Source organism: Catharus ustulatus, chromosome 2 (assembly GCF_009819885.2).
Source record: "Catharus ustulatus isolate bCatUst1 chromosome 2, bCatUst1.pri.v2, whole genome shotgun sequence".
Lineage (NCBI taxonomy): Eukaryota > Metazoa > Chordata > Aves > Passeriformes > Turdidae > Catharus > Catharus ustulatus.
The window spans coordinates 33,281,128-33,306,090 of NC_046222.1; the positions used below are offsets into that span (position 1 = coordinate 33,281,128).

Consider the following 24,963-nt stretch of genomic DNA (forward strand, 5'->3'; position numbering starts at 1 on the left):
AACATAAGAGGGAGTGGTGTTTGTGTGTTTATCAGGTTTGCTCAAGCTTAGTCTCTTATTCTGGGTCTACAGAAGCATCATAAATAGGATTTGCAGTGATAACTCAAGTATTTTCCTGGACTACCTGCAAATAACAATTTTGGAAATAGCTAGTACATGAAAGTATTTTTCTGTAATTATAAGAATCCTGAAATCACCTTTGTTTAGAAGGTGACTTGCAGCATATTGGCCTTACTGAGGTGTTCTCTTTCTGCAGAAATATATGCAGGAGAACATGAGACCACGCCTCAACTGCACTGTAAATATGACACTAAGCAGCTTGTTATATTTTTTATGTCTTGGATAATACAGAAAATAAGACAGAAAAATACATCTAGCCCAACTGGGTTGTTTGCCAGAGCTGCTAGGGATTGCCAAGGGAAAAGTAAGAAATATTTTAAAGTGAACGCTGGTAGAGGTTTTGCAGAAGCATTTTGCTTAGACAAAAAGGGTTTTATCTTAAAATAGGAAATGTGGTTTAAAGATCATAGAAAATGAAGATGGAAAAATATAAATAATATAGAAAAGTCCCATTTCAGGAGTGGCTCTAGGTATTTTTCTCAAAAGGATGCATTTACTTTTTTCAAGGGTAACTTCAACTGAACAACTGCTTTGCATTAATACTAGTATTACAACTCCCTTTAGTTCCCTGTTTAAATAACTTCCACTGATTTCCCACAATGCTTGTATTTTGTCTGGTATTATGTTAATGGGATGAGGCAGATATAAGCCTAGCAAACATCACAAATGTTAAATGAACCTTTACCTAATCTGACTTGTATCGTGTGTTTAGATGACCAGGACACCTCACAAGCAAAATCCAACAGTTGAGCCACTATTCAACTTCTCTATTCCCTGACTTCATTTGGTTTTGCCTCTCTTATCCAGTTAATCAGGAAAGTTTGTGATTTTTTTTTAGCAGGAAAAAGAAAATTAGGCAGAAAGAAACACCACCACTTATTTCTGAATCTGTAAATGTTGCTGCGCTGAATGGCTGATGAATGTTAGTTAACTGTGGCACCAATATTTAGGCTGCTTATCCCTTTTCACTTTACTGTAGCAAAATTTGGGTGCTTGTTATTAAGTTGTCTGGTATGGTCTTCAAAGTCAAGTTAGATAAGGACTTGATGACATGTTCTTTCCTATGCAGGAAAAGTTAAAAAAAGTTAAGTTACAAAGTTAAAAAAAGAAGTGTTTATTTCCAAGAACATTTTGAGCAATAAGCTATGTATGACACAGCTCGCATATGAAATGACAGAATCAGTACCTAGATTATTTAAATTACAGTAATTTCATGATTATAAGCCGCACCATTTTGACTAAAATTTTGATCCCACCCCAGAAATGCAGCTTACACTCAGGAGCGGCTAGTATATGAAAAAAATTCTGAGATTTCCAAACCTGGAAGTGCAAGCCGAGGTGCCGAGCCAAGCACCTGCCAGTAAAACCCGGGATTGCGCGATTGTTACAAATTGGTTACTCTGTTGTGTGGCTGGTGGAGGCAGGCTCCTGCCGGCAGCGCAGGGGGGGAGGTGGGGGGGCTCTATGCCCACATGCCGCCACAGGGCAGCACTGGGTCGGGGTGAGCGAGCCTGGTGGCAGTGGTGGCCGCCCCCGAGTGGCCCCGCTGAGCGGCGGCGCCGAGTTGGGACACCTGGCCCCGTCGGCAGCCCCGAGCGGGCCAAGCCTGTGCGGCCCGAGCCGAGCCAGTTAACCCCGCGATCCCACGATTCTGTTACTACTTGGCAACTTTGTTGCACGTGGGTCCTCGCTGCAAATGACAGTGTGGCTTATAATCAGGTGCAGTTTATGTAAGGGCAAAGACCTAAAGGTTGCTGACACCTGGAGGTGCAGTTTATAATCAGGTGCGGCTTGTAATCGTGAAATTACTGTATGTACTTTAAATCATTTATTTACATGAAATAGTTTTTGAACTTTGCTCTATTTTTTATTTTCTTTTGGTTATATTTCAGTACATAGATCTCAAATTTGGTGTTGAAGTGTCTTTTTGAGAGTGTAAAAGCTGCCACACTGCAAAGGTCATTCTTTTTGGGTGTCTAAGTTAGCTTTGCTAGAGACAGAGTTTCTGTTTTGGAAAAAATACGACACACATATAAATTATAAAAATACACAATCTAAAATCTAAAAATACAAGGTAAGTATAAATTCTGAACATGTGTAATTAAAAATGTACATTTCTGTTTCAGCTGTGCCTGGGGGGGGTCATCACTGACAACTGGGCAAGAGAGGAGATTGTCCTCCTCTGTTCTGTACTAGGACAACCTCACCTCGATGGCTGGGGGCAGTTTTGGGTGCCACAATATAAGAAAAACATTGATCTCTTAGAGAGTGTCCCAAGGGGGGCCACGAGGATGGTACAGGTTCTGGAGGGGAAGCCCTATGAGGAGTGGCAGAGGTCACTGGTCTGTTCAGCCTGGAGGAATGGAGACCTCGTTGTTGTCTGCAGCTTTCTCATTGAGGGTAAGTGCAGGGGCAGACACTGATCTCTTACTTCTCTGTGGTGACCAGTGACAGGATTTGAGGAAACAGCCTGAAGCTGAGTCAAGAGAGCTTTAGGTTGGATACCAGGAAAAGGTTTTCCACTCAGAGTGTGGCTGAACACTGGAACAGCCTCCTCAGGAAAGTGGTCACGGAAGTGTTTGGACAATGCTTTCAGGCACACAGTGTGATTCTTGGAGTCTCCTATGCACGGCCAGGAGCTGGACTCCATGATCCTCACAGGTCACTTCCAACCCAGCATATTCTATGATTCTATGAAAACAACAGAAGGATTTAAGAGGATATTGGTGAGTGGTTGGTTTGAAAGATGCTTTGGGACCCAGGTGTCTGTAGCCACTCTGAGCATGAGCTACTGCCTAGGCTGATGCCTCATCAGGTCTCAGTGTGAGCATGCCTGACACAACTGACCAGGACAGTGACAGAGGACATCATTGTGGTGTCTGGGTGCTGGGAATGTCTCAACAGAGCCTGAGTAAGGACAAGTAAAGAAGGTAAAACTAGTAAGAGAAAACCCTAAGTATTTCCATATTCATTTTGAAACATGATGGAACAGCTTGACTCAGTTTTTAAAACAGAACTTAAGAAACCATAGGTAAAGTTCACTTCACCAAGTGCTGACATCTCCATGGTACCTTGAATTAGTTTTCTAATTCACTGGATTGCAAGTGAAGAGACACTTCTAGGATGCAACCTGCCTCATTTTAAAGTGGATATCTAAGAAATGTCCTGTGGATTGTGCTTACAAGTACCCACTTTCTCCAATATATTAGATGTAGTTACTTGTAGCTTAGTGAGATGAAAACAATTGCAAGGCACTCAAGTAACAGTGAGCTGTTGTTCCACTCCAATCTGGGTTATGCTTACTTAAGGGTTTTCTGCCAAAAACTTTTTTTTTAAAATTAATATTTGCAAGATGCTGCTGCAGATGTTGATGACTTTGCCAAGCTACTAGTTACTAGTCGTAAATAATAATTGAGCCACAAATGGATTGGACTTTATTGCATTTTAATACATTCAAAGACTTTTAATAGGCAATTAATTACTGCCAAGGAAATAACTGAAAAAATACCATGTTAATCAATTCAAATGGTACAAACAGAAAAATTCCCTCTGTAAGCAATGAAGACTTATCCCTAAAACATATTATTTATTAAAATTTGGCATAGGTTAAAATGACTTTTAAAAAGGATTTGATCTAGGAAGATTAAATCTAACAGACCATAACAAAATTGTGTAACTTACTATGATTTGTTGAGAAGAATGAGAATAAATGCCTTTTGTTAAGAGCAAATTGTTTTGGGCTTATGCATGATCTAAGACTACAAAAATTTGGAGCTGACATTTTCTTCCTACTTATTAGTGACCACAATTGTTGGCAACCTAAAATAGAAAAGAATCACAACAGGCAGAGAAAGTTTTCCAAAGAGAATTTGGAATAGTTTGTTATTTTAGCATGGATAGATACGACTTGGAGCATTGTATTGGGTTTGCACAGGTTTTGGTAGCAGTGGGGTGCAGGGGTGGCTGATTTGAGAAGCTGCTGGAAGTGCATGACAGAGCCAATGCCAGCCAGCTCCAAGACAGACGCACCACTGCCCATCGCTGAGCCCGTCAGTGATGGTAGGAACTGTCACCTCCTTGAGAACATATTGAAGAAAGCAAAAAAAAATTATTGCACAAAAGTAATTGCAGTTAGAGAAGAGGGGAGTGAGAATATGTGAGTGGACCAATTATGCAGACACCAAGGTCAGTGTAGAAGAAAAAGCAGGAGGTGCTCCAGATGCTGGAGCTGGGAATCCCAAGCAGTCCATGGCACAGACCATGGTGAGGTAGCTCTGCCCCCACAGCCTGTGAAGCTCCAAAGGGGAACAGAGATCCCCCTGCAAGCAGCCTGGGGATCCTGACCATTCAGGATCAAGTGGATGCCTGAAAGAAGGCTGTGACCCTGTCCCAAGCCTGTGCTGGAGCAGGCTCCTGGTAGGACCTCTGGCCCCACGGACAATGGAGCCCACACTTCACCACATCTGCTTGCACGAGTTTTGAAAACAATCCCATGATGGTTTTCAGCTCATGGGAAACCAATGACTGCACTCTATGGAAAAAGTGAGGTTTATGTGTTAAATTTTGAGTTTTTTTACTTAAACAATTGAACCTATCCATGTAATAACTTCTGTTCTGTAACAAAAATTTAAGAATGATAATACAGAAATAAAAAGAACACAGAGTTCTGATCTAAAGTTAGTATTATGCTATCATGACTTGAGTTTTCATTTAACTAACAACGGATTTTGAAGTTATAAATGTTTGAATCTCCCTGTGAAATGAGACTGATTAGGAAAGGGCAGTAACAACATTACTGTGGCACTGAAATTATGATGTGCTGATCCTACTAGAATATTCTAGAATATTTTAATTCTGCAGAAAAGTAGGCAGAGAAGCATAGATTTATGACACCTCTTTGACAGAAATAAGTTGGAAGTGTGTTAATATGTACAAAATATCATATTATCCACAGAGATCATAATAAACATACAGTAATTTCACGAATACAAGCCGCAGCAATTTGACAAAAATTTTGGTGGAAACCAGAAGTGCGACTAATAGTCGGGGGTGGCTAATATGTGAATAATTTTCTGACATTTACAACCCCAGACATGCCAGCCAGGGTGCCGAGCCAAGCACCTGCCAGTAAAAGCCGGCATTTCGCAATTGTTACAGTGTTACTGTGTTGCCCTGGCTCCCTGCAGGCAGCATGGGGTGCGGGGAGAGAGGCGGGAGAGCTCTCTTCTTCCCTCCTCTGCCGCAGCCCGGGGGAGGATGGGTGGGGGGGTGCGCCGCCATTGCCGCGGCTCGGGGAGTCGACGGGGGGGGCCGCGCCGCCATTGCCGCGGCCCGGGGAGGACGGGGGGGGGGGCACCGCCATTGCCGCGGCTCGGGGAGCCGACAGGGGCCCTGCACCGCCATTGCCGCGGCTCGGGGAGGAGGCGGGGTGCTTTGTCCGCGCCCGCTGCTGGCACCACGGGCGCGGGAAAGCTCCGTCCCTGCCCGCCGCCAGCGCCACGGGCGCGGGAAAGCTCCGTCCCCGCCCGCCGCCGCTGCCGTAAGAGCGGGGGAAGCTCCGTCCCTGCCTGCCACCGCGGGGCAGCGCCGACCTGGGGTGACCGAGCCCAGTGGCAGCGGCGGCCGGCCCTGAGCGGCAGCACCGGGCTGGGCCACCTGGCCCCGTCAGCAGCCCCTAGCGGGCCGAGCCTGCACAGCCTTAGCTCAGCCAGTAAAGCCCGCCCTCCCGCGGTTCTGTTACTAATTGCACGCGGGTCCTCGCTGCGAACGACAGAGCGGCTTATATTCGGGTGCGGCTTATCTATGGACAAAAACCGAAATATTTGCCAACACCCAGAGATGCGGCTTATACTCAGTGCGGCTTGTATTCGTGAATTTACTGTATTTGTTTGTTAAGAAACAAAAAAGGCAGGGTATTTCTATAAATCTCTAGTATTTTCAGCTAATAGTAGAGGGCAAGGGCAAGATACACTAACAGAAACCTGCTAATTCTTTGATAACCTGCTGATGCAAGTGGGAGTAAGACACTTTGCATTGTCAGTGTATTATGCCCTAAAATGTATTAATCAATCTGAGTAAGAGGAGTTTGGAAGCTGAAACAGAAAGGAGAGACAATAATGACTAAAATCCTCACTTAAGGGCATGATTCTTCAGAGCTTTTCCCACAAAGTGATTTTTGAGATGTTTTTTGTCCAGGTGTGTTAAAAAAAGTATCTGCTTTCATTTTAGTACTACAGAATAATAATTGGATCTTGATTTCTGCCTAAGTTGGCGGCTTTCTGTAAACTGGTTTTCTTTTCTGAGACACTAATTACTTGGCCCTGACAAACTTCAGTCTAAGCTGACAGTCAACACACAGCATGTGAAGGGTTGGCTCAAGGCATTCCATCATGGAAGACAGAAGTGAATCTTGCTCCCATAAGGGAGATCAGCTGAGGTCTTGCTGCTCTTACCATGAGATAGGAAAGACAGTGGCTGAAAGAGAGACAGACCTGAGGTATATAAATCTGCTTAAGAGAAGATTCCTTTGGAAGCAGCTTGAGTGTGGCTGCCTTTGTGCAAAGCACCGAATGGAGAAGGTGGTATCCTCCGCTGCTTGGAGCAACCAGCTGGTATCCTCAGTGACCACAGCCTCACAAAAATCTTCTCCTCTGGCAGCCTGCTGCCTTAGGCAACTGCCTGCTCTGCCCCTGCCTACAGCACACCGGATGAATTTGTGTAAATTTTTTCAATTGTCTCTTAATTCTCGTTCTCTGGATAAATGATCTTGCAAGCATGTAACAAATCCTCCAAAGAAATAGATGAAACAAAACAATACATCATACAAACATAAATTTGAGACAACATGATTTAATTGAAATAAGGTCCCATTACCTGTGTGTGTGATGGTGGGAGTCCTTTTCTGCCATAGATGCCAACCAGAGCAGCCTTTCCTAAAGACACGTTGAATTTCAGATGCACTGGGTGGTCGATGAACACCTGAGATCTCCAAAAGGTACCAGGAGGGATCTTCTGTGTGGCTCGTCTGCCTACATCAATTTCTCCAGAGTCTATAAAACTGTCGTCTGGAAAGAAACTACTGGGCTTTCCTGCCAAAACACAGGAACAAAATTCTTGAATTAGTCTTTAGATCCTGAAAGTAATCTAATCATACTGGTATCTCTGACACTGATCTTGAGAAACAGTCTATTAGTGTCCTGAAGTCTTCAGAGTACTATGTCTAGCCAATCCATATGACTATGGGAGGAAAACTGTCAGGATTACTTCTGGCTTTAGTAACTGTTTTGTTTGAAAACATGAGCATGGGAAGAGCAACCTGGAGAAAAATGGCCTTTTGTTAACATCAGAGAGTGTGTAATTACATTCCAAAGATAAGAATAAATCATCTGACATTACATCCTAAATTAATATAAGTTTAGGAATGGAGAAGTCATCATTAAATTAGTAAAGAGAAGTGTAGCAAGAATGAGATACACATGCCACGGAGTGGAATGGTGGTGTGGAGAACAGCAGCATGAACGATGCCTAAGTGAGGAAAGGAAAATGTTTCTTTATTAAATTAATTCTTGACAATATTTGAAGTAGTCAAAAAAAAAAAGCTAATTAAAAAAATGACTGAGATAAACAAAGGAGACCATACCCTGCACTTGAGTAGTATCTATTAAGAAACATGAGAGGTTTTAATTTGGTTTCAATGCAATCTGTAAAGTATGCTATTAATATCCATTTTATTTCAGAAGACTAATGGAAGCATCTTTTTCTAAAACTACCAGGCTGGTGAGCCTGAGTATTCAAATGGGACCAGGACATGCTATAACGTCCTAGGGAGTCAGCAGGGAGCTTGGTACACCTAAAAACACACCTGAGGAATTCCATGTTAGAAATTTACACAGTCATAACTCCCAAAGCAGGGGGTTGCTTCAAAAAATCTGGGTCCAAAGGAACATCAGGGAATGAGGGGCAGAATGAAAAATCAAACACCCGAATGTTTCCTTTTCAGCCTGTGCTATAACCAGTGGCCATAGCTTTGGCTGCAGGGCACAGGGATGATGAAGAAGGCAACTGTTTAGGAAACAGCCTTTATTAAGGACACTTCTAGTGGAAAAGCATGCAGTAGTGTCACCGGAAAGATTCGCGTTTTAGTAAAGAGAGAAACATGTCACCAGCAAGGACTGACGATTAATTTTGGAAATTCAAATAATTTTCTTTCTTATCTCCGTGCCATTACAGCACACACTACTCTGTGTTTCACAGGGCAAACAATTCTAGCAAAATGAGAAGGAAACTTCTGGTTACATACTTTCTTTTGTAGGAAAATCACATTATGAATTTTTTTCTTCCAGTACCTACATTTGACGAACATGGAAAAGAAAAATCCTTTCCCAATATAATGAATTTATGTAAAAAATTCTCAGCATTTACTTGCCATGTTGAAAATGTGACTGGTAGAACATTGCATTTCATTGTTTCAAGTGACATTTCCTTTAAGATTACATAATTTTAAATACAGTATTGCCTTAAATTTCTCCACATACTATCCCAACACAAACTCTCCTGGAGAAACAGATGTAAATTGCTAGCTGTCTCTGAAAGTCAATATAGAAATTATATGCATATTAACTATTAAGGATGGAGAATTTTCCTTTCAGATTTTTGGCTCCAGTAACACTAAACCCTGACTTAAAGTCAGCAACTGCTTAACGACACTGCTGGAGCAGGACTTGATGGCATGAGCTAGCTTGACACAGAAGTTTTATGCATATCAGCACAAAAGGTGTATATGCAAAGGCTGTATGTTCACACAAAAAAAGCTACTTCTAATTTTTAAAATCTCCATTTATCATTGCTCATCACTCTCAAATCAATACAGGGGGAAATCTGCTGACTTTTTATTCTTTTTCAGTCCAGGTACTTATTAAAGGAGATAATCGGAAGCAGCTTAGGTAAATGGCCATTCTTTCTGAATCCTTCTCTGCTAACAGAGTATAATTGCACAAGGAAAATCAACCAGGTTCTGAAGGGAATTACTTTATCAACTGAATTGACAGTATTTATTTGGCATACTAAAATTTTCTTTTCACACTGTCAGGATTATAGGAAACAGTACCAATGTCTTCATGCAAAGTTTCTTATTGCACTACTGCAAGATGAAAAGATTGAGGATTCTATTAAAGAAGAGCTAAAGACATCACATGTTTTGGATCAAATGAAGGATATATTTTTTCTGATTACTACTGACATGTTTTATAGAGTCTTAGATAGTCAGATGAAAACCTTAAGTATTTGATATGCCCCGTGATTGTTCATTAATAAAGATTGTACATCAGAGTGAATCAGGGAAGGTGAGAATTTAACATGACAGATGTTGCTATGCAAGATAGAGCCTGGAGAAAATGAGCATAGAGTGTTTTCTGTAGAGAGAGCAGCACTTGCTCATGCAAATGAAAATGCTTCTGTGATTGCAAAAGACAGTCTCACAGAAATAATTTTTTGTACACACAATTACAAAGTTTATGTCTCTTCTTGGTGCACAGCTGTATGTCTGAGAAGCAGCTATCCTAAGAGCTGTTATGTCATGTTGCCAGAGCTTGAAGCTTGTCCTGATACAGAAGTCCAAGGAGAAGCTCTCTTCACTAGCCTGAATTCAGTCCCTGAAATCTCTCTCTGTTTCACCAGTTGTAGCCTACAGTAAGATTAGGTCCTATGGGACTGGATACTTTAACAAAGAAATTACAATGAAAAAAGCCATTTGAGAATCTAATCAGAAACTGGCTTTTAATCAAAATACCTGACTCCTTAAAATTAACTACAGGTCTGAATTCTTAATTGGGTTGTCAATTACTTTGCTCTTTCTGCACATTACCTTGAACTTTTTATTTGCTGTAGCAACTGTTCCTAATTTCTTTGTATATCAAAATGAACTACTTCATTTAAGACCTTGCTGAATCTCTGTATTTCTCACAGGATGGTTCCCTGACCCACCAAAACACTTAAGAACACACATAGCTCTGACTTCAACCACAGTCAATTACATGCTTAAATGTAAGCATGTGGTTAAATCCTTTGGCAAAAGGGCTGGGCTTGAACAGAGGTAAACGCTATTCTAGAGCATGGCCACAGATGAGAAGGAATGACTGTTACTGAGAGTTGGCAAGACACTGGTAATGATTCATTCACAGCAGCTCTAAGGATGTTCCTAACACATTCCAGCCTATTTCATTCTGATCCGGAAGATGTTCAAATATATTTCAATTCTTTTAAAAATAAAATTAAATCACATACATTCTGGTTTAGAACAGAAGCCCTGCAGCATTCAGAATTAGTCACATAGTTACCTGATGGGGAGAGAGCTGCATTTGAAGGCTGGACAGCGTTATTCCTACACCAAAGAAGTGCCAATGTGTTTTTCAGTCTGGACACGGTATTTTCCTCTAAAGCCTACAAATTCCCTAAAATGTGTACAAAGCACTAACTTGAGGGGTCTTCTCATGACATAACTAGGCTATTTTCCAGATTTCTCTTTTAACAGAGCAGCAATCAAAACTTCTCCTGTCACTGTAAACGTGGCTAAAATAATATCAAGTGGAGGTCTTGCACCAGTTTTGAATACATACATTTATTTTCATTTTGACTTTTAAAAGGAAGTGGACAGATCAAAGCTAGATGATTCAAAAATGAAACATATGGCAAGTTAGAGGGGAAAAAAAAGGATCTGTCATGAAGTATTTTTGAGTACAGCAGCAGGGCTGTCTGAAGCTTGCTGTACTGTCTAGTAAGGTTTGCTGAGAATAACCTGCTTAGCTGATTTTTCCTTGCAGCAACTTGATGGCAGCCATCAGTTATCAGTAAATACACTGTTTTAAGGAACACATATAATTATGGCCTTTATTTGGACTAATAAAGACAGAAAAACGCTTATAGAAAAAAACCTGCTACAAATAATTTGAATTAAACATGTAAACACAGGCTGTCAGCCAAAGCCTAGTGAACTCTGTGTAAACTTTTGAAACTTTTAAGCTTTTTAAACTTTAGAAGTTGCAAGAACAGTAGTATACATCTTATCTGCCAAAAAACTTCCACCAAAATAACTATCAAAAATAGTCTATTACTTCAATTTTATTGGAATCTCATAATTATATATAGAGCAGCTTCACAAACAAACAAAAAAGCTTTCTGAAAATTTGCATTTCTCATTCCTCCAACTATGTCTGGGGAGGGATAAGACTTTACACAGCTTACAAGTACTTTTAGCAGTGGTGTCTCTTAAAGAACACAATGATGTAAAGCTGCTGAATAAGGTGCTGATGAATTGAGGACCCATAAGCTGCTTCTGATTTCTGTCAACACCATGATACTTTGTGGAGACTAGACCTTTTATCTGGATACTTTTGCAAAGCTATGTCCAACTCTGGAGTGCCAAAAATTACAGCGTAATAGCTCTTAGTAAGTATTTTGGTCCTCAAAACATTTGCTAAGTGGCAACAAATAGTCAAACTCAAACATTCTTGTAGTGATGTAGAGGAAGCTTGATCCAGTGCTCCAGGAATGATCTAATTTTCAAGAGACAATATTTTCCCATGAAAACAGCCACTTAAGACTGGGTTTTCATGCTGGTCTTCTGTAGTCTGTGAGAATGCCTTGCATGTGTGGAGAAGGTTTCACACAGTTTCATTGCATTAGTGGACATCAGAGGGGTATGAAACTTAGAAACATACGGAAACAGGACTGACAACTATTAGCTCTAGACATGAAAGACTGGAAAAGCACCTGCTGATGGCAGCACTGAGGGTAATGGAACATGAGATTGGACGGCTGGAGTTCAGAGGCAGACAGAGGACTCACAACATGGACACACAGCAACCATACCTTCACTGGTTCCTTTGCCTTTCCTGTCAGGTAACTCTAACCCTGTGCCCCCCGAAGGATATAAGGAGACGTCCGTTGGCACTGGCCAACTGCTGGCTGTGTCTTCCGTGATCTCATACATCTGCCCTTCCATCGGCTGCAGGTGCCAGTTTAGGCCAAACAGGTGCATGGCTGTGGTGAGTAATGAGAAAAGTCATCTTTTTCTGTTTGGGAGAGTTTCAAAACTACAGGGGCACTTTCTCTTTCTAAACCCTCGCTCCAGTGCCTTATTAGTGGTCATTGCTTTAGGACAAGAATGGGATTAATGTAATTAGACAGCCCCTGCTGCTTCTACCATACCAGCTCCCTAGGTCTTTCCACCCACTTAAACTTGATTTAGATCACCTGTAACAATTCATTCTGCTGCTTCCAGCAGGACCACTCCTGACTCATGGTCTGCAGAACAGGATAACTAGGCAGAGTGCTTCATAAAGTTCCCAAGGCTGGGGTGACAATGCAGTGAACACAGAAATACAAGGAGTATTATCTCTTAACATACCAATAAATCCTAGCGAACTGCACTCCAGTTTGTTTTTGCCATATTCACAGTGTACTATATAGGTTCTCTTTTTTATTTACCTACCGATTGTTCACAGAAGCCCTTAAAGACATCTCTGACAGCTTTTACTGATTAAGACCAAGTAAAAACTGAGGCAATTCAAGACCCATCTTGCACACATGCCTTTGTGCTCTGCACCCAAATATGAGTGACTATGTCTGAGCATTCCTTTGTACAACTCAGCCTCTTCTATTCAGATCAAAGACATATCCTTGAGAACTGAAAGTGAGCAGCACCATTTAGATTTGTGTGATAGCAGAGCAAAACTCTCTGTAGGTTTCTGGGCCATGCAAAGCCATCCAGTGCACACGTGAATCTATTTCAAGGCATTACATAAAGTCAAGCGAAGTTAAAGAACAAGACAGACTACTTAAAAAGCAAACACATGTATGAGGAGTGTGGAAATCATATGCTTATACAAATAATACTTCCCCCTTGCAAATATAAAGCAAAAGAATGTGGCTTCTGGCTTACCATATCAGTTCTTCCATCCCCAACATAAACATTTCATATTCAATCAGTATCCAGTTTAGCTTCAGGCTCTACACAGCTAAGTGATCTGATATTTACTACATTTGGAATGACATTTCTTTTTTAAGGAAAGCCTTGATATTTTACACTGTAATTTCTCCAAGAAACTATACAATGGCACTAACATCACAGTCATTTATAAACAAAACCAGTCAAGAAACAGAGCATTTCCATGGCCTCTATTTCTCTTTTATTCACAAACATATACCTGAGATCAGCAACCATTGTTAGGGACAAGTGGTTAGTTTATTTAAACCTGTGCATCAGAAACAATCTTTACAAGAAGATTGAAAAGTAATCTAAGTAGCTCTCTGAAAACAGCATGTTTAGGCAATTTAGCAAATACGTGATTTTTTCCACTTCAGTCTCAATTAGGTCACCTATCATTTACTAACATAAACAAGGCTGTCTTTGCAGAACTACGATATCACAAAACATGAGTGCAAAATTCTTTTTTTACCATGTAAATGGGAACTGTGTTTGTTAACCATTTTATCCATTAGAAAAGAAAATACGCTCCTTAAACTCCCACACAGCAAGGAAGGTCTCCTGAGGACCTGCTCAACACTTATTTTTATACAGGTAAGTGTACCAAGAAGGAATGTTACCAACACAACTGGTAATTTAACCAGGGTACTTTAGGCAAACAGACAAGTATTTTCATCTAAAAGGGATATATTTACTTGGCAGAGAAACTGTGCAATTAAAGAGAGGAAATAAGACCATGAACAAGGAATCTGCATCAAGCATTTGGCATTGCTATGCTTGCATAGTATCTTTGTGTTTGTACAGCCCTCATCATCAGAGTGCCTGGGCACTTCAGAGCTATTAACCTCATAAAACCTCATCAGGTAGGAATCTGCTTTTTTCCACTATACAGAAAAGGAAAGGAGAACTACAGTAGATTAAAGGACTAACTCAATTCACTTGTTTGGGCATTAAAATGCAATTGTGTGTTAATTCACTTAACTTACTCTATGCTTACAGGATCACAAGCTCTAAGGCATTCAATGAAGCTCTCTGCCAGAAGTTTTGTTCTAAGCCCAATACCAGATGCTATCTTTTAATTCCAACCAGGCTCAACATCTCCAAGGACCAGAGTATTACCCAGGTGCTGCAGAGCTGTTACAGAGCCCAGGGGCTTAGATGCTCTGAGAACACAAGGTCCTATGTTTAACATGGGATATTTGTAGTTACATGAATGTTTGTACTTCCAAGCAGAATGGAAACAGCACTCTTCACTCCTCCAAACTCAGGCAATCCTAGACAGCAGTGAGGCCTAAAATTCTGCTGCCCCTAAGTGCTTAACACCAGCTCCATCTCTCAGATGTCTTCATGTTAGACATGAGCTTATACTGGGCATCCCTAGTTTAGGCAGGATCTGAGTCAGTGGTTTGCTTTTTTTGTAACATCATTTGACTTGCTCTGTCCTATGGACATTGCAGCCTAAGTGCCACACAGTGCCATTTTTTGGAATACATTGCAAGGCCATTGTTTCCCCAAAAGGCCATTGCTGCTTCTCCTCTCCTTAGGAGGCATTTTTTATTGTAGATCATTATTTACTGCAAGCAAATGAAGGTGAAAAACTCAACATTGCATTGGGTGCCGTGGGAAAACTATAAACATTACTTCCAGGCATTAAAATGAATTTAAAATACCTGAGAGGAAATGTCTTAACAAGTGATCGTCTTGCTTCAGTGTAATGACAGAACTGGTACCCTGGAAGTGCTACAGCTTTTTTGCACATTATCTATCCACTTAAGCAAGTGGATCAACCACTCCATATCATCATTCAATTCTCAATGTCTGAAAACGTGTCTTACAGTGTCCCAAAACTGAAAATATGACAGAACTATCTATAACATAGATACTGTGTTATCACACAAAGTTAAAAGAGACGTGTATTCATGTGAATTTTTGTCCTTTGCGAGTAGATTTTGTCTAAAGCAAAAAAACTTCTTGTGTACATTGATCTCATCATCACATAGACCACAGAATCACAAAATGGTTTGGGTTGGAAGGGACCTTAAAGACCATCTACTTTTAACCCCACTGCCACGGGCAGGGACATCTTTCACTAGAGCAGGTTGCTCAGAGCTCCATCCAATCTTGAACACTTCCAGGGATGGGGCATCCAAAGCTTCTCTGGGCAACCTGTGCCAGTGCCTCATCAGCCCGATATTAAAAAGTTCATTATATCTAATCTAAACCTATTCTCTTTTCATTTAACACTGTCATGGCTTTGTCCTGTCACTATAGAACGTAGCAAAACATCTCTCTTTATTTTTCTTATAAACCTCCTTTTTAAGTACTGAAAGGCTGTAAGAAGGTCTCCAATGATAAGCCATGAGAATGAGAACTATGCACACCATGCATACAAAAGGGCAGAATGATGAAATCCAGAAATAATTGAATAGCATTTTGATTATCAAGTCGCTTAAAAAATATTCAGAAAACAGTGTAAAAGCTCAGAGCTACTGCTCTATTCAGGATTTCTGATTTGATTTTTCTAAACACAAAATAAAAACCTATAAATATCCCCACTCATATGGCAAACAGACATCATGTAATTTCTGCTATAGGTAGGCAATAACCACAGAAGTCAACCTGAAACAAGAACAAAGGGTCTGATTTACTTTGGAAACACACTTTTGTAGCAGTTATGTTATGAGGATGTCACCTGATTAAGTGATTTTATTACTGTATTCCAAATACCAGCAGTGTTTGATTGGCAACCTGGTGGAAGATTCATTTCTCCTCTTGCTCCAACTTCCACAGTGGTGCTAAAAAGCCAAGTAGTAACAGTAGCAGATATTTTGGGTCTTTATATCGCAATGGGATGTGTAATGCTGTTGTGCACAACTGTCGCACACAGTTGTGTTTAAAGGTTTTAGGAATCAACCTTGTACAGTGCTAAATTGATGCAAAGTTCTTTCTCACAAAAAAAAAAAAAAACACAAAGAACCATAATCATGGAAAAGCCCTGTAACCATGGATGAGAGGCATAATCACATATTTTGAAGTGTTAATCTTCCTAAAAGTGAAGTAAAGCTATAAAATGAGATTCCTGATGTTCTTAGTCTCTGGTCAATGGAACCCACTGTGGACATTTTCTCTGACTATTTTTTTTGCCCCCTGCTCAGTTAGATACCAGATGTCACTGACAGAGTAAATGCCCTCCTAAAAGCCCTCACGTCCTTCTCCCTCTCCCACACGATGCTCAATAGATTTCCAGATATTGAAGGCTCCCCATGTATTAAAAGAGCACTCTGCAATTAACAATCATTAAAGTGTACACTTTTGTAAAATACCATGTAGCTTTCACTACCTAGGAAGCTCCATGACAGGCTCTTTGCAGAAGCTTTGGTTATATTCCCCATGGAGAAGAACACTCTTTTGTCTGCCTTCTGCTGGAATGAAAACAATACTTAGGGGAAACCCTGCATGCTCTCTGGGCTGTTTCACTACCACCAACTTAGATGATATAAAGGCATCTGGGGCCTCTGACCCATTATGCTCATGTTTTGACTTTAAAGCTTTGAATTGCATGACCTTTCCCCTGTAACTAAGTGCTAACAAAAGGTGCCCTGAAACTTGCTGAATGAGTAACAGAATTTTCTGTGGCAGAGCAAACACCTTATCCTCAGTCCTAAGTCACCTGTGGGTGCCTTCTTGGTAAAAAACATGGACATCAAACTCCAGGCCTTTCAGAGTCTGATCACTTTGAAGAGTTCAGCATTTCAGCCATGCCAGTGTGATATGGCTGTTCTTTTGCTGGACTCAGATTCACTTTAACAAAGAAAATTTGCAAACAATTTAGCATCAGCTGAGTTGTTTAATCATGCAAATAAATCAAAGTTCATACTGGTGGAACCAAGTATTTGGGATCAAAATTCTTCTGATTTTAACATATTATCTTTTCCTATATTGCATTATTCCTACTCCATATCTACTTGTGGATGCCATAATCAGCATCAGCAGATGCTATTAAGCCAAATAAAGAGGAACACTCTTTCCAAGTTTCTTTTGAAGACACTCAGGTTTTTGAGTATCTTTGTATTATTGCCACTTGCTTATGAGACAGCAAAACACTAAAGTCAAAATAACTTACTCAGCGGAGCAGAGAACAAAGGAAGTACATAGAGCATTTAGAATCAAATAGGAGAAACAAAGATAATAATTCACATGGTCAACAAAATGGACATCTCTCAGGACAGGTTGATGGAGAGAAGGAGTTAGCAGGGAGAGGCAGATCATTGTGATAGATCACAGAGAGAAGAAAAGACAAGACATGCTTACTGAAGCACATGAGACCCTCAGAAACCACACCAGTCAGCAAAAAATTGAAAAACAAACTGCTGGTCCTTTATTAGCTTGTTGCTTCGCCCAAAGCAGCAAGCTAAGTGTAATAAATAACCAAACCAATCAATTACAATGTTTAGAATTAAGGCTGCAGCTGAAGCCACCAGCTGCTTCCACAGTGTTTGTTAAAAGCATTCTCACAGCAGCTCACAGGCTCTGCTGCTTCCTTTGCCCCTGCCCTCTCAGGGCTAAGCCCTGCAGGTACCGCAGCTGGCCTGGTGATTCCTCACCCAGGCAAAGCTGCTACAGAAACAAAGGAATGAATAAAATAACAACTGTTTTCCAGCTAACAACTGATCTTGCCCTGAACAATGAATAAAGAGTTTCTCAGAATGAAGCTCAACAAAACACATTCATGATCCCTACCTGAGCCTGGACTTACAGCAAGCACAGGGGTAAAGGGCATAAAGGCAAGACACAAGTCTTTTGGGAATCTCATCTGAAAACCCCAGCCAGTTGCTTTGCACTAAGAATACTCCAGCTTTTGAATCTATATTTATGTAAGAATATATGCCCATATATGTCAGTATATTTGCTTAAGTAATACAGGGGAGGGCACAAGCTTTGGAAAACTGAAGCTACTCTGCACAGCCACTCCACCCTCCCCGGCTCAGCTGTCCTGGCACTGGGCTCCATCTGGAGAAGTTCAGCTTTGCTACTCCACTGGTTTCTACTAGCACCCCACTGCACTGCTAAAAGCTAAGCCCAAACTAACACAAGCCACAAGGCCAGTTCTGGAAGGGAAAAGGGTTTTCCAAAGTCTCCCAGTGCATCATGGGGAGAAGGAGAAAATGGAAAACACTGTGTGAGAAGGAACAAATGAGAAAGACTGACGTGACAGTGGACAAAAACAAAAATGAGAAAGGGCAGGAAGGTGAGAAAAATATGGAATGAGAGAAACTGAGAAAAAGAAGGTTAGAATACAGCAAAGATAAGTTAAGCAAAAAAGTACAAGGGATTTGGAATAGGAAAAACAGCTGAAGCTCAGTCAGTGGTTGAGAAGACATTTTTACGGCTTGTTTCTTTGCTCTCCCCTCCTCGTGTGGAAACAAGTATAAGATACCTGGTGGTTACATATTCCTCTCTAATCTTCATGTTTAGTCAAGACTTACAATAACATGCTCTCCAAAATGATACCTGAGCTTTGCTTTTTTCTCCTAATTGAGAAAAAGCTGAATCCCACCACTGAATTATCCAGGGTTAATTTTAATTCAAGTAAATTTACTGCTTTCACTCCTTTCTCTGGAAGAAACTTGACTGTAATTATCTAGATAACTGTCTCTACACTGAAATCATATTATTTTTGTACAAGTGGTAGAATTGACTGTTGCAGAATTAACAATATTTTGTGACACCCAGTGTAATGAAAAGGAGCCTTTTAGCAGGCAATAATCATTGGTTTGTCAATCTTCAATAAATCAAGGAAGATTAAGAAGAATGGGAACAGTAAAACTAACAATAAACAAATAAATCAATCAGTTTTTCTCTTGCACCGCTGTTCCATTTCAGTGCTGGCCCAGGCTGTGTCCCAGCACGGCAGAACACGAGTCAAGGGCTGAAGTGGCTCTATGGCATTCCTGATGTAGAAAGAGGACAAAAAGCTGGATGCAGCATATACTATCTGCTCTACTTGTTTGTACAGTCAAGTCCTGGACTAGACAGATCCAAGCTGCTGTTCATCTAAGAGCATGGGGACACTTCTGAGTATCGTAGTGATTTAATACCCAAAAAACAGGTTCACAGATCTGGAATTGAGATCTAGCATCCTGACTGATGATCCCAGTGGATTGTAGTATCATGAATTCACATCATTTACACATACATACCCAGGTCATTCTGCCAGGGACCATGGGGCAAGGAGAGAGGGATTCCTGAAAGGCCACTCTCTGTGTGGACTTCGGCAATTACCTTGTGACCAAAAACTCTGTACAGTACTCTGTGTCATTCCTAGTGTCTGAAATTATTTCCGATACATAAATGCTTTCCATCTGTGGCTTAAAACTCTCACTCAGGAAATGGAAAACCTGACTTCATAAATCATCTTTTGCCCAAATTAATGTGAATTTGCACACCAGGACAGGACTGCAGTCATGTGGGAACAGAGAATCCTGCACCCCAGGCTCTCCCCAACCCAGATGGATTAGAGCTGCTGTGCAGTTAGAAATGTAAAATTAACAGGTCACAAAGGAATGGAGTCCAAAAGGCAGCTTGATTACATGTTGTTTAAGTGAAGACTCTAAGCCCGCGGCTGGGAGGTCCCACGGCTCTGCTTCCTGCCTCTTGATTTATTTGACACAAGACAATATTTAAGAAAAATAAAAAAGGCACCAGGAGGGACATTTAGGGTAATACTCATTATTGTAAAATTCCCCATTTGCCTCCTCTCCAAACTACTCAACGATCCACCTTCAATGAGAAAAAAGGATTTTCAAACCTCCTTCACAGTTTGGGGTTAGACACTTTGGAACTGGACAATCTGTATCCACCCATCTCAGGGTTAAGGGAGGAAGGATTTTGCTGATGAAACAGAGATGTATCTGTGTTGTGTTTGTTTGTGGGACTTTTTTAGGACCTCAAGTGTCATAAAATATGATGTAGGTGCTTTCACAGCAAGCTCAGTACTGACACATGCTACAGGATACATCTAGCAGTTCATGGGACCCTACCTTGCTGCCTGACTATTGCTTCACATTCAAACTCTGCAAGTACCAAAAGTGGTTCTTTTGGAGGTAATTCATGTCTTCTCCTTCCCTCAGTCAAAACCACCACAAAGGAAGAATACAAATGATAGAGAGCTTCCTACCTCTTAAAAATTTGCCAGCAGGTAAGAACTGCCTCTTGAGAAAACAAAGCATTGTGCTAATCACCTGAAATCCTGCCACAAATGCATTTACTTGCTTAAACACTAACCAGTTATTCCTTGACCCCTCCTGATTGAAGAAGAGCTGTATCTATGACTTTCACGATAGAAGCAGATGGTCTACCAAATAGTATTAACTTCTTAGGAGAACACTTTATGTTTTAATTTAGTTCCCAATTGTTCTTAATAAGGAAGAAGAAAGACTTCCAGCCGAAGCACCACATTTCTTTGAAACCTTCAAGGAAGTGACTAGAAAGGCATGTTATAAAATGAAGCGGTTAAACTCAATGTTTGTTCAATGCAAAGAGTCAGCACTTCCTATTCAATGTCTTCCTAATTGCCCCTTAGGATCAAAGTCTTTTGAATGATTGCCTGTCCATTCAAATCATTAATAGATGATCACTGGCCCCTCCAGTGCTATAGTAGCTTGTAATTTCTTGCGGGAAAGGGAAAATGCAGTCTTATACGGGTATATTTAAAGGAAATTTTTTTTAAAAGTGTTAACCTGTAGGAAAAAAAATAGACATAAAAGTGGTAAGGCTTATCTGAGGAGCTGACTGCTTAAATATCTTTGGCAATTTCCTTTACCATTTACACCAATTTCAAATAGAACAGGAAGTGGAAAGATGGACCTATTAGGCATCCTACTGCAACAAATTAACTTATTTCAGCCATCAAAACTCTGGTAAATTTGGTGTAAAAAATGCTCAGGCCTTTCTCAGTAAAATAATATTTTGCTTTTTAAACATCTTTTCTAGCAGAGAGCATATTAAAACAAATATTACCGAGATATTTCTTCAAGATCAAAGTCAATTATAAGATGGTCCCACTGTACTTCTAAATGGAGTTTTAATTTGTGTATATAATGTTAGAAATAATGGTTTTCCCATTGGGGTACTCATTTCAATTAGAGAAATGAGGACAGGCAGTACGACCAGCATTTACTAAAATTCTGGGCTAGCCTGTTGTGGACAGTATAATTTTACAAATGCCCTTTCGTTATATGCATATACACTGCAAGGCACTAATTAAAAATGGTGTAATTTACACAAGTAAATAGACAAGATCTTACATGCTTCCTTCCTTGTTATCTCAACTAGAGATCTTTCAGAAAACCTGCCTTCCAAAAATAACACAATAAGTTGCCTAAAGTCTAAAAAACACAGTTTGTGCAAAAGTCATAAAATATATCTCTCTCCTTCTAAAACCCCATCACAACAGAGGTGAGATCAGTCAAATATCCCAGTTTAAGCATGAAGATGTAAATATTGTTATAGAATTTGATGTGTGAGCTATCTCTCAGATGGCTGCCTGCTCATCCGTCCTTCTGAACACGAACAGGATTTTATTATAGTAAGACAAGTAAAATCTCTGAGACCACTGCTTGTGTTTTAATTGTAAAATCAGCTGAAAATGGCATTAGTCACTATGCACATTCTAAAAGTACCAGAGCCCCAGTTGGGCTGTGCTAGTTGATATAAGAAAAATTAACAAAATTACTGTCTCAGAATCCCTTGATGTCAAAGCACAGGTTTAACTTGAGGTTTACTTAGCCTAAGTAAATCTAGTGACTTCAAGAGGATGATGGAGGTGTTTCAAGTTCAGAACAAATTTACACACTTTGTAGATCTGGGCAAGAGTGCTCATCAGCATTGTCAAAACTGAGCTCTAAAGCAGAATCCTATCAACCTTGAGCCTGCTGGAAGAGATATGAAGAAAATTTAACTGTACATGTGTTCAGGAGCATTTTGTTGTTTTAGCTGCTTTGCATGACAAAAACACAGGTATGTGTAAAGCAGGTTAAGAATGTTTTAATTTATTCATTTACCAGAAAAACACTGTTCCAATTTGGAGTGGGAGAAAAAAATCCCTTTTTTTTCCTGTACAAAAGCTTGGCAAATGGATACAAATGCACAGCCTGAGAAAGCTGATAAAGTGGGTGACACAGCACAATTAACAACACAATAATTTTTGTTCTGTCCAGAGACCATGAGCAAAATCCAGCACAGTACTTTCAGGTGCTATAAATCTAAATGAATGGTTCAGATCAGTGTTAAAAGCTCTTTCAATAACAAAACTTAACACAACCTGATGATTTGTTCCCTTGGATTTAGAACTAAATCCAGCACACAGAATAAGGCAGGTGCTACCAAGTACAACCTACAGTGTTCTAGAAGGACCCACAGCCATCTTCATATTTAATTTTACCTAAAAAAAAGCATTTGCTAAAAAAACTTGAGTGCCAAGTCAAGCACTCAAAAATGAGCAAAGAACAGAATTAAGATGGCTTTTGTGATTTTACATCAGCCCCGTATGCATATGTACTCTGTAATAGCCTTTAATTCCCTCATCACAGGCTATTTTTTTCCAATGGCCCAATGCTGAGCAGAACAATTGCACAGAAATTACCACTCAACCCTGGCAACTCCAGTATTGTAGCATGTTCAATTGCTTTCTAGGGATGCCATATGTGCAGTCTGTTTGGTAGCAGTAGGAGGGAGTTGGAAAGGGAAGTAATATACTTCGCATAGACAATTTTGCTACTGCCCTCTAACTAGGTCCCTACTGAGCATGTGTGAACTCAGATTTTCTAGTTTTGTGGTAGCTGGCTTGGGGTGAATCAGAGATGTGATAAAGTACAAACCATTACTTGTCTTCCTTGATAAAAAAAACAGGTGACACAATTCTTCATTACCTCAGTACTTCTGCAATAGAAATAGAAAACACCAGTTGATCCCATAGCAGAATTTTGCATAAAGGAGTGACTACATCAGCTGGTGGATCCAGCCCCCTACTCTCACGTCTATTTAGAGTACAGAATCACAGAACCATTAAAGTTAGAAAAGACCTCTAAGATCATCAAGTCCAACCACTAACCCAGAACTGACGTGTTCACCATTAAACCATGTCTCCATCTGCCACATCCATGAGCCTTTTGAACACTTCCAAACACAGTGATTTCACCATGGGCAGCCTGTTCCACTGCTTGGCAACCCTTTCAATGAAGGAATCTTTTCTAATATCCAATCTAGACCTCCCCTGGTGTAACTTAGGGATATTTCCTCTGGTTCTGTAATTGGCTGCCTGGGTGAAAATGCTGATTCCCACCTGGCTACAATCTCCTTTCAGGGAGTTGTAGAGAGATGTAGGGTCCCCTTGAGCCTCCTTTTCTCCAGGCTGAACACCTCCAGATCCCTACAGCTGCTTCTCATCAGACTTGTTCTGCAACCTTTCCTCACCTCTGTTGCACATCTCTGGACATGCTCCATCCACCACCGCAATGCCTTTGTTGTAGTGAGAAGTGCAAAGGTTCCCTTGTGATAACTTGGTTCATCATTAAATACAAATGTATCAAAGTGCTTGCTTGGGGACCCAGCACACTGCTTTGCCCCTGCATCCCCAAATCTAAGTTGATAGTAGTGAATTAAACAGTACTAAGCACTGTAACTTGATAGTCTGTAACACTTATTTGTTAAAAAGAACTCTACTGTGGTACTGGTTCTGGTCAGCCAATACCTTCTAAATTCCTGTGCACTGTTCAGCTAGCAAGGACCAGAGATCATTCTTAATAGACAGTTTGGGCCTGAATACCCGTAAGAGTTTAACAGTAGAGAAATGAATCCTTTCTGGAGCAGATGGGTACCTAGAGTGGTCCCACATACATGTTCCATATGATAAAGTCTGACTGGGGAAGGTATACTAAAATAAATAGTTACTAACTATCAAGATTAATGCTGTTCAGAATATCATTATGCTTATATTGAAGGATTTTTTTTTCAACCAAAAGCCTCAAGAAACTCTTTGGATGCTTAATTTCATCATAATTTCTGCCATAATTAAAAGGGATTCTGCTCCATTGATACTCCAATTAGATTTTCTTTTGAAATACTAAGGGCAAGCATAGCCATCATTTCTGCCAACTGCCTGATTCTGCTTTGCTTTCTAAAGAGTCTCTTTGCATAATGAAGTGATGCTGCAGTTGCACTGGGCAAGCAAGGTGAGATGCTGCTGCTATGTCACCTGCCACCATATCTGAAAACAGCCAACATATCCTGTTCTCATCACCTGTCTAGGCAAGAGCTTCTGAGTGCAATAGGGACAGGTTTGGAAGTTAAGGTATGATAAAAATAGAGAGGAAGATAGGAAAAGCTGGAGATGATGGGAGAGTTTATAGGTTACCACTGAAACACAAAGATTCAAGAACCTCCATCTACAGAGCACCAGATCCCAAAGGAAAGGAAAGTATGTCTCAAAGGAAAGTATGTGAGTGGTCCTTTCGGAGCTTGTAAGTTTCAGCATAAACAGTAGTTTAAAATCTTGATGAAGAGGAAAAGAGTGCATTGGACTTTCTGGTCTTTATTTTATAGGCCATCTAGGATGCTACTTGGGCAAGGATGTTACCTGTTTAAGTATACTTAACAACCCCTCATCCTACAAAGATGTCTATCTGCTACATAGCTCAACTTTAACTACAGGTAAAAACCTCAGAGCATCACTGCACACTTTCAATGTATGAGCTGGCTGCAAAGCAGGCTTTGAAGCCATCTTCCAATTTATGCTAGAAAAGGATGGGAGAGAAACACTGCACTATAACCGAGGAGCATTTTTCACTGCCAGTGACATCCCT

The 24,963-nt window shown here is 40.5% G+C and overlaps 1 protein-coding gene across 12 annotated transcripts in view; it reads right to left on the reverse strand.

Moving 5' to 3' along the window:
* The window catches only part of TENM4 (teneurin transmembrane protein 4), a 634,039-nt gene that overhangs the window by 179,288 nt on the left and 429,788 nt on the right, over positions 1 to 24,963 (reverse strand). For all 12 annotated transcript variants that reach the window (XM_042779057.1, XM_042779056.1, XM_042779058.1 and 9 more), the window contains 2 exons: positions 11,986 to 12,156; positions 6,994 to 7,208 (listed from right to left, as the gene is read on the reverse strand). In XM_042779057.1, coding sequence (XP_042634991.1) covers positions 6,994 to 7,208; positions 11,986 to 12,156 — 386 coding nt within the window. The remainder of the gene's footprint in view (positions 1 to 6,993; positions 7,209 to 11,985; positions 12,157 to 24,963) is intronic.